Below are 10,358 nucleotides of genomic sequence, written 5' to 3' on the forward strand. Positions count from 1 at the left end.
AGCTGATGCCCCAACCTGAGTAGCTGATACTACAGTATTTTAGGTACAGTCAGAGTCCCACTATGTTGCCTCGGCTGGTCTTGAACTCCTGGGCTCAAGTGATCCTCTCGTCTCAGCCTCCCAAACTGCTGGGATTGTAGGCATGAGCTACCATGCCCAACTGTTTGCCAATATAGCTAAAGGAAAAACTCCTAGAAATGAAATTGCTAGATCAAAGCACAGGTATAGTTAGCTAATGATGGTGCTTAGTTGCCCACCAAAAGGACAGGGCCAGCTTTCACTGCCATCCGCAATTTCTGGTTCTTTCACATTTTGATGATTTTGTTAGGTATAAGTCTTTTAATGCTCGTTGATATGATGGGTGGAAACTCTGTCGTTTTGATATGGGTTTCTTTAGCTTTGAGCACACTGTGCAGCATCGTTCCCTGTGTCTTGGGCATTTGTGCATCTGCCCCTCTGCCCGCTCTCCACGCCCTGCCCATCTCATCCATCTGTTTGTGACGCTTCTCATGTTTGCCTGTGGTTTCCGAGTGCTGAGCTAGTCTACCTCTGTCCATCACACGTGTTGCAGTGTTGCCTGTCAGGTTGTTGCTTGTCCTTGGCCTTTTAATGATGCTTTTTCTTATTTGGCAACATTTTAATAAGAAATTGTGTTCATCAGCCTTATCTCTTATGGCTTCTGGATTTTAGTTTGTGGTTAGAAAGGCTTCCCTGTTCAAAGATGATAAAGACACACATGTTTTTCTCTACTATTTCTCTGGTTTTATTTTTACATCAAACTGCACCTTTTTTGAAAATTATTCTAGAGCAGTCTAAGAGGCCTCGCCTTGACGTGGGTCACCAAGGGGTAGTTTTCCAGCACCCGGGGGCGGATGCAGGCGTTCCTCTTCAGCAGCTAATGCCGACTGCACAAGGTAAGGCCCAGCAGCAGAGCCGCTCCCAGCTAGGAGCAGTCAGTGCACTGCGGTTCCAGAAACCAGCACCAGACGCAAACTTGGGCAGTGGAGGTAGCGTGTTTGCAGTGGGTGCCTGAAATTGGGATCCTTCTGAGTCCCAGTTGATACCCTATGCAAACCCCCTGAAGACATGTTCTTGCCACACTAATGGGAGCCACATGCCGCATTGTCATTGTGTCTTTCAACAGTTTTTACTCCTGTGTTTTTTCTAATTGCTGCTGTCATGGGGGTGCCCTGCAGTGATCTGGTGCTTGTTTTGCTTGAAGCTGACTTGCAAAGGTCAAGTGCCTCTCTTTCCTTTTGTGTGTGCTCAGTTGTGGCCAACCTCCTGTGTGAGTGCGGCGGGTCTTGGACAAGCACCGGGTGTCAGACATCTCCTTGTGACTCATTGGTAAAAGCTGCCACACTTGGGAATCAGTGCTCTTGGCACTTTTCTTATTTTGCAGGAGGGATGCCCCCCACGCCACAGGCTGCACAGCTCACTGGACAGAGGCAGAGTCAGCAACAGTACGACCCCTCCACGGGGCCTCCTGTGCAGAACGCCGCCAGCTTGCACACTCCACTGCCTCAGCTGCCTGGGAGGCTGCCCCCAGCTGGCGTTCCCACCACAGCCCTCTCCTCTGCGCTGCAGTTTGCACAGCAGCCGCAAGGGGTGGAGGCCCAGACACAGCTCCAAATCCCGGTGAAGACTCAGCAGCCCAGTGTTCCCATCCCTGCACCCCCCACCAGCCAGCTCCCCGTCCCTCCCTCACAGCCAGCACAGCTGGCCCTCCACGTTCCCACGTCTGGGAAGGCGCAGGTGCAGGCCTCTCAGCTTTCGTCCCTGCCACAGGTATGAGAAGAGATACAGGAAAAAAAAATGGTTTGCAAGATTGGCTGGCTGCCTGTGTGTTAGACAGGGTATCCCACCACACTATCATTTGTGTATTTTCTCTTAGTAGCTTGCTCCCCCACTTTAGAACAGTTAGTTAATTCAGTACCACAATATAGTTTTATTTGGCTCTGTAATATTATCTTCATTAAAATAGTAGAGAACTGGGCCGGGCATGGTGGCTCACGCCTGTAATCCTAGCACTTTGGGAGGCTGAGGCAGGTGGATCACCTGAGGTCAGGAGTTTGAGACCAGCCTGGCCATCATGGCAAAACCCCGTCTCTACTAAAGATACAAAAATTAGCCAGGTGTGGTGCCACACACCTGTAGTCCCAGCTACTTGGGAAGCTTTTGAGTTCAGAGCACACAGCATCCCCAAAGCAGCAAGGCAGGCACCCAGCATATCTGGTGGGTGGTTTGCGTCGTGGTTTTGCACTCACAGGGAGCTAGGGTCAAGCCCTGCTCGTCACTTCACCACCATGTTACCTGTGGCCAGCCCCAGAACCTCTGAGTATTTGTCTCCACACTGGTAGAATGGGTCGCTGCCACCTACCTGAGTTACTGGGCAGATTAAAGAGATAAATGACACCATGCCCTTCGCACAGCATATTGGTGAGTAGGGAGAGGGCCCTGGTACTGAGAGTGACAATAATGATAGTTCTCTGTTATTACTATTTTTTTTTTTTGAGATGGAGTCTCACTCCGTCACCCAGGCTGGAGTGCAATGGTGCAATCTCAGCTCACTGCAATCTCCCCTCCTGCGTTCAAGCGATCCTCCTGCCTCAGCCTCTTGAGTAGCCGGGATTACAAGCATGCTCCACCGCACCTGGCGAATTTTGTATTTTTAGTAGAGACAGGGTTTCTCCACGTTGGTCAGGCTGGTCTCAAACTCCCGACTTCAGGTGATCCGCCCACCTTGGCCTCCCAAAGTGTTGGGATTACAGGCGTGAACCACTGCACCCGGCCTAAGGAGGGCTTTTAAACCCTTGCAGCTTTTCTGCCAGAAGAGAAGCACATTGAATTTGCTTTTTCTTCTTTTTTTAAGAGACAGGGTCTTGCTCTGTTGCGCCTCACTCCAGCCTCAGCCTCCCAAGCTCAAGCAGTCCTGCCACCTCGCCTCCCATGTAGCTGTGATCAAAGGCACATGCCACCACACCTGGCTGATTTTTAATTTTTTTGTAGAGACGGGGTCTTTGTTGCCCAGTCTCATCTCAAACTCCTGGGCTTAAGCAGTCCTCCCACCTCAGCCTCCCAAAGCGTTAGTATTACAGGCATGAACACTGGGCATGGCTTAAAGGTAGTTGATAACGAAAACTCTTTTAGATTTTGGGGAAGTAGAAGGATGTGGTTTTTTTTTTGTGTGGACACATTAATGTTGGGCTGTGGATGTGATGTGATTTGTTTGCTCGCGTTGCTGTGGAGAGGAAGGTACTGGCAGCGCATGTCTCTGGTGCTGTGGGTGCTCTGGTGTTTGGCACCATGGCCTGTCCTGACATCTTGTCTTCACCTTGCTCCACTTGTGCTCTGCCTGTTAGACAGTGGCATCGACAAGGCTCTCTGTGGACCCTGCCACACCCTGCCCACGGCCTCTGCCCACCTCCTCCTCTACCTCGTCCCTTGCACCTGTGAGTGGCTCTGGCCCAGGACCCTCCCCTGCTCGGTCCTCTCCAATAAACAGACCCTCCTCAGCAACCAACAAGGCACTGTCTCCAGTCACTTCCCGGACCGCAGGGGTGGCGGCATCTGCCCCCTCCAAACCACAGAGCCCTGCTCAGAATGCCACCTCGTCCCAAGACAGTTCTCAGGATACGCTGACAGAACAAATCACTCTGGTAAGCATGCTTAAGAAAGTTGTAAGATGTACTCCAGTTAGTGAAGCACATTTGTTTTTGTTTGTTTTTTGAGGTGGAGTTTTGCTCTTGTTGCCCAGGCTGGAATGCAGTGGTATTCTCTTAGCTCACTGCAACCTCTGCTTCCTGGGTTCAGGTGATCCTCCTGCATCAGCCTCCTGAGTAGCTGGGATTACAGGTGCCCGCCACTACACCTGGCTAATTTTTGTATTTTTAGTAGAGATGGGGTTTTGCTGTGTTGGCCAGGATGGCCTTAATCTCTTGACCTTATGATCAGCCTGCCTTGGCCTCCCAAAGTGCTAGGATTACAGGCGTGAGCCACCAGGCCCAGCCACACATTTGGTTTGAATTGTCAAGAATGTGATAGCATGAAACTGAATGCCTGGCCAGTTAACCATGGCTTGGGAAGTGCGGAGACAAGTCGAAAACCAAGGGTTAACCTTTTCTGTTGGAAGCAGACTCATGGAGAAAGTCTGTTTTTTTTTTTTTTTTTTTTTTTTTTTTGGGATAAATTTTTTTTTTTTTTTTTTTGTGGTAAAGTCTGTAGTCTTGAGCTGCTTTCATAGAGGCTGTAGACGAGGGGTGGGAGAGCTTGATATGTTGGGGTGAGGCTAAGAGGGACAGGCGTGAGCACTGCTGCCTTGCAGGCTGTGATGCTCCTGAAGCCCCTGGTCTGCAGCCCTGTCCTTGAGAGTCACTGCCTAGCCCTTAGCACTTCCTTTGGGTTGGATGACTAAGCGTTTGTTTTGTTCCGCTGCATTCGGGGAATTAAAAGAAACGTGTATCAAAATAGAGTGTCACAAACCCCATGTTCCCCATTATCTGATTTTATCATAGTGATCAATATGCAGCTAGTCTCATTTCGTCCATTCCACTCCCTTCCAGATTATTCAGAAGCAAATTCCAGGCATCATATGGTTTCCCTTGTAAATACTTTGGTAGAAGCATGAGGTTTTAAAGTTTTAGCCTGTTTTATGGAGGTGGGACAGGATTATTGCTCCAGCTTCTTCTAAGGCTCCTGGGAGGGTCACATGCTCCTAGACCTCTTCTAGAACCACTTTGACCTTTGTGTCCGAGTCTTACCTTTGATATTAAACTGGGACCTGAGCTTTCCCTCTTCCTTAGTGCCTAAGTGAGCCTTTTACGCAGTAGGGCTTCAGATTTCTGGGGTCTGAGTTGGTGGAACACACTGATCACATGCCGACTCCACGATCCACCATGTATCACCCACAGGAGAACCAGGTGCATCAGCGCATTGCGGAGCTGAGGAAAGCAGGTCTGTGGTCCCAGAGGCGTCTGCCAAAGCTGCAGGAGGCCCCTCGTCCCAAATCCCACTGGGACTATCTGCTGGAGGAGATGCAGTGGATGGCCACAGACTTTGCCCAGGAGAGGAGGTGGAAGGTGGCTGCTGCGAAGAAGGTGGGTTGACATGCAGCGGCTGCCGTGCTGTGCGCATGAGTGGGGTCGGAGTTTGCAGTGCTGTCAATGATGGGCAGGACTCCAGACCCACTCTTTTTTGTTTTTTCAGATAGGATCTTGCTCTGTTGCCCATGCTGGAATGCCCAGCTAATTTTTGTGTTTTTTGTAGAGATAGGCTTTTGCCGTTTTACTCAGGCTGGTCTTGACCTGGGCTTAAGTGATTGATCGCCTTGGCCACTCAGAGTGCTGGGATTGCAGGCATGAGCCACCGTGCCCGGCAGACTCATCTAAAGGCCTTGACTTGTGAAGCCTGGGAAGGATACTTCTCTGTTGTTTGGAGAAGAACTGTGCTGTATACTTGGTCTCGGAGATGGTGTGTTCAGAGCCCAGCATGCATGGTTGGGATCAGGCCTGTGCTCCCCCACTGCAGCACTGGTATGGATTTAGCTTCCTTCTGTTGCCTGGCTTTGTCTGGCAGTTGGAGTTAGGGTACCTCCGGTGCCACAGGTCCGGGCTGGTGACTGGAGCTGTTTAGGGAGCTGAGAGGCTAAGAGTTAGAAAGCGCCTGGTGCCAGTCGAGGGGCAGCAAGGGACTGTCGCAGGCTTTCCTGCCTGCCCACACCGGCTCTTGCTCTTCAGACTCCTGGACTCCTGGTCTACCTCTCTCTCTAGCTCCAGCTGAGAATTTGTTTTCCCCTAACTGTTGCCAAATTAGGTGCAGAGTCCTTGGGAGACTCTCTGAACGCCTTACTGCTGATACTAGAAAAGTAAGAACAAGTGGTAGATTTCTAGAAACCTCAGGCCTCAGGGGGAAACAGCTGTGCTTTCACTGTATGAAGACCCACGGGCCTTCTTTGTCCTCCTTATCACCATGTCTTGGCCTCTGTTTCTTGGGCCCTAGGCTCTTTGTTCATATTTTCTGTACTCCTACGGCTGTGGGCCAGTCCTGTGTCCCCTGTCCTCTCCACTCCCTTCCCTGAATTCTACCGCAGAGAAAAGCTGAGACCACAGGGTGAGAACTGTGGGGTTCTGAGAGTCAAGGGTCTCAAGTCAGATTGACAGGCATTTCAGAAAAGCCCAGATTCTTCCTTAAACCAGCCTTTCTACAAAGAAGGTAATCCTGAACATGGTGGACACCAGGCTGGACAGGGCAGGAGGCCGGAAGTGTAGATGCCAGGCTGGACACATAGACCAGGGCTGGACAGGGCGGGGGGCTGGACAGGGCGGTAGGCTGGACGTGTAGGCGCCAGGCTGGACACATAGACAGGGCTGGACAGGGCGGGAGGCTGGACGTGTAGACGCCAGGCTGGACACGTAGACCAGGGCTGGACAGGGCAGGAGGCTGGACGTGTAGACGCCAGGCTGGACACGTGGATGCCGGGCTGGATGGGTTGGGGCTGGCTGATAGGCTGGAGTGGGAGCTGGTGGGGTTGACTGAAGAGCAGTGCAGCATCTACAGGGCACGGGCTGGGGCTGCTTCTCAACAGCCAAGTAATGCACCTGCCGCCAGACCTGCCCTTCCCTGTGCCTTCTGCCTCTCCTGGGGCAGATGGGGGAGGCCGCAGAGCAGCCGACCCTGATCAGGGCCTGCGTGGACGACAGGAGCCCAGATCTACGGTGGAGGCTGAGTGGGAGCACGGCCTGCGTGCAGAGTCCTTGCGGCATCTGAGTGCATTTCCGTCCCTAGAGCGGGCACAGGGGCGACAACCATTGTGTTCTCAGGGCTCCAGAGGCTTTCTCATCTGAATTCTCACAACCCATTTGAGGTTCTGTTGGTGGGTAAGCAGTTTGGCAATTTAAAGCAAAAGCCTTAAAATGTGAATTATCTCAGCCCAGTAATTCTTATATATGGTGTACCATTCATGAATTGATATCCCGATCTGTGTTTATTGAATAAAGAGATGTTAATCACCTATTACATGGGGAAGGAAGATTGTAGCACAATATGATATTTTAGTTTTGAGAAAAATATGTGTATTTAGTGGGAAAAAACCACTTTCGGGAAAAGTCAAGCAAAATGGTTGATGGGTTTTGCTTGTACTCTTGTTTCTCCTGATGTACCCTGAGAGCATATGAGGATGTGTCTGACAGTGAGTTGTATGTAATTTTAGCCTGAAAAGATGTAAAAAAAGTTACATAAGGTATCCCTTTTTTTCCAGCATGACAATTCTTGTACTTTTATTCACCAGCTTGTTAGAACTGTGGTGCGCCATCATGAGGAGAAACAGCTCCGTGAAGAAAGAGGGAAGAAGGAAGAGCAGAGCCGACTGAGGCGGATAGCCGCCTCCACGGCCCGGGAGATAGAATGCTTTTGGTCGAATATTGAACAGGCGAGTGCTGCAGTTGTCATGGGGTCGTAAGAATCAGCCTGTTGGGGCTGGTGAGGCCACTTCCCGAGGCTGGACCTCGGGCTCCTTGCTGAGGAGGCTTTCGGGCACCGAAAGACCCAGCAGTGTGCGCACTTTCCTGGGCTTTTGCTCACTGGCCTTTGAATGGCAGCACGTGCCTCTGTCTGTCTTGCACAGAGATGGACCTCAGCTGTGGCCGCACTCGGAGGTGCTTCCTGCCTTGGAGGGGCTCTTGGGGTTGTCGTTCCAGGGTTAGTGTGAGTCACCACACGTGGCTACTTCTAGAGCGGCTGTTGGCTCTCTGTTTCCTTCCCTGAAATTTTATTTCTTATCTCACCACCTAGTAGAACCTGGGCAGGATGTATTAGAATGAAATAAATGAGAAAGCACCGGGCTGATGCAGCTGGAAAACACTTATTCAACCCGGCTTACGTGTTTTAGTGTTTCCTGTGCAGAACCTCTGTAATTCCTATCCTTAGTAACATGCTTATTCATTTAATTCTTTGCATTTAGGTTGTGGAAATAAAACTCCAAGTTGAATTAGAAGAAAAAAGGAAGAAGGCCTTAAATTTACAGAAAGTTTCCAGGAGAGGTATGATTAAAAAACAAAAAAGCCTCACCACTGCTTGGGTGGTACTTTGTTCAGATTCTGTTCTCAGCAGGCAGTCTCCTGGTGCTGTGGCTTCTCACAGGACATTTGCTCATCGGCCAGCTGCCTGATTGACACGTTTCTCTTTGTGTGGCCATCCTAGTTTTATGCTTCAGTGCTTTTGAGATGTGTTAGTGAGAGTCAGGTTGATAAACTCTGGGACACAGAACTGGAGTTGAGTCCCTGGAGAGTGAGTGGGGAGTTCACTGAGGCGTTTGCCATGCAGGAGGACCCCTGGGCGTCGGGCTGTGTGACACCTCCCTGTCACCCTTCCTTTGATAGTTCTTTGGCAGCTGCCTCCACTTATTATATGCCACTCCATTTAGGACCTGTCCGGCACCAATGGTGGCAGCATTCCTATTTCATTTGCCTCTGAGGATACCCCAGGGAGGGTGGGCATTGTGCTTCCCTGTTATCAGTGAGGAAACTGAGGCTGAGAAGTGGCTGCTGCTGAAGGTCATAGAGCCACAAGTTAGTAAAAACCACGGCCCTGCGTCACGAGGAGGAGGAGGCGGCGAAACTTACGTGTCCCTCCTTTCCCTGCACGTGGGTGGAAGCAGCAGGGGCCCCGCCTGGAAAGCAGAGATGCCCTGGGCAAGCTTGGGGAGCCTCGGAAACTAACTGTGTTCCTTGTCTCTCTAGGGAAAGAACTGAGACCCAAGGGTTTTGATGCATTCCAGGAAAGTTCTCTGGTAAGTTTGGGTTTGTTACTGTGCTGTGTGAGGAGTGGAAGCAGCTCCAGTAGGGTGGGCCTTTTCCTTCTTACGTGGAGCAATTTGTAGGCTGTGACTGTTAACTCCCTTTCATTATAGACTCAGCCTACTTTGAAAATAAACTGGTGTGTTTTAGCCTTAGTCTCATGTGGGGTGTTACTTTGGCAGGGACAGCTGAACACAGTGAGCATCCATCATATCCTCGCACCACCACTGCCCTGCCCCGCCCGACCCCAAATGGAGGCTGAGGGCAGCCCAGCAAGCTTGCCCCAGGGCTCCCCGCTGTCCCCTGGACTCTTCTGCCTTGGTTTCCCATTCTCAGTGTTTGGATCTCATGCTGGTGGTTTTTCTTCCTTTCAGGATTCAGGAATGTCTGGAAGGAAAAGAAAAGCCAGCACATCCCTGACTGATGACGAAGGTCTGTCCCCCCATAGTGCCGTCTTTGTTGTCTGCAGGGCTGCTGATGAGGTCATACAGAGCTGTGGCCACTTGCAAGGGCTTTAGCCTTGCCATGTTCAACTGGTTGAAAGTTCAACCTTTGTATTTATCCAGATGTCTCTCAGTGTAGAGAGCACTTTTTGGTGTCTGTGGAGGATTTGGGATGCTTTCTGGAGCAAAATGGTCGTATGTGCTTTTGTGAGGTTTGGAAACTTGGGTGCATCTTGGAGAGTGTTGGGGCCCTGTACTCATATGGCACAGGGCCAAGCCTGTTCTTGTCCTTGAGAGGTGGCCCTAGTATGTCCGGTGGTAGACCCATGGTTGCCAGCCAGTGGGGTTTAAGGAGAAAGTCATGAGAATTTTAGATGTTGGCACCTGATTCAGATGAGAACAGATACTTGAGCACTGGGCGTGTATGACCGGGCCCAGTCCATGGCCACCAGCTCGTGACCTGTTTCCATACCCATGTGGACTGGGTGTAGAAGTCCTCAGGACTAGTCTGGATTTTTAGAGACAGAGTGGGGAGCTGGAGTAGGGAGTTTGGAGAAACTTTCTTGGGGCCTGTGTGGCAGTTCCTTTCAGGTACCAGGTAAGACCTGTAGTTTCCCCCTTGGCTCTTTGGTCAGCATCAGTGTGGATTTATTGGCTTGATTTGGTGAAGTGTGTTAACTTTTCCAAATTTTTGAACATTGCTGTTTCGATATTGTTGATTTTTATTCGGAAGTCAACAGGGAGTTTGGCCAGATTGTTGGCATAAAACTGTCGGTATTCAGTTCTGCTGCGTATGACAGAAACAAAACAGCAGTGGTGCTGATGAGCGAGGAGCCTAGGGGCACATGGCGCAGCACTGCTACGGCATTGTGGTGGCGTTCTTAGGCCCCACCACTCCTCTCTTCTGTCCTGTGCCCAGTCTCCGCTTCAGATGTTCTCCTGGGTTGGGCAGCTCCTGTAGCTCCAGCTACTCTCCCGGGGCAGGTGGTCCTGTAGCTGCAGCTACTCTCCCAGGGCAGGTGGTCCTGTACCTCCAGCTACTCTCCCAAGGCAGGTGGTCCTGTACCTCCAGCTACTCTCCCAAGGCAGGTGGTCCTGTAGCTGCAGCTACTGTCCCGGGGCA

General features: G+C 51.0%; 1 protein-coding gene across 14 annotated transcripts in view; it reads left to right on the forward strand.

Moving 5' to 3' along the window:
• Positions 1 to 10,358, forward strand: part of EP400 (E1A binding protein p400) — a 133,127-nt gene that overhangs the window by 30,614 nt on the left and 92,155 nt on the right. For 10 of the 14 annotated variants that reach the window (XM_037733183.1, XM_037733189.1, XM_037733185.1 and 7 more), the window contains 8 exons: positions 807 to 914; positions 1,403 to 1,788; positions 3,363 to 3,659; positions 4,911 to 5,096; positions 7,286 to 7,426; positions 7,958 to 8,036; positions 8,736 to 8,785; positions 9,167 to 9,224. In XM_037733183.1, the coding sequence (XP_037589111.1) occupies positions 807 to 914; positions 1,403 to 1,788; positions 3,363 to 3,659; positions 4,911 to 5,096; positions 7,286 to 7,426; positions 7,958 to 8,036; positions 8,736 to 8,785; positions 9,167 to 9,224 (1,305 nt within the window). The remainder of the gene's footprint in view (positions 1 to 806; positions 915 to 1,402; positions 1,789 to 3,362; positions 3,660 to 4,910; positions 5,097 to 7,285; positions 7,427 to 7,957; positions 8,037 to 8,735; positions 8,786 to 9,166; positions 9,225 to 10,358) is intronic. The other 4 variants (XM_037733187.1, XM_037733188.1, XM_017513611.2 and 1 more) reach the window with 1 other exon arrangement.

The sequence above is a fragment of the Cebus imitator genome, unplaced genomic scaffold (assembly GCF_001604975.1).
Source record: "Cebus imitator isolate Cc_AM_T3 unplaced genomic scaffold, Cebus_imitator-1.0 Scaffold497, whole genome shotgun sequence".
NCBI classification, from domain to species: Eukaryota; Metazoa; Chordata; class Mammalia; order Primates; family Cebidae; genus Cebus; species Cebus imitator.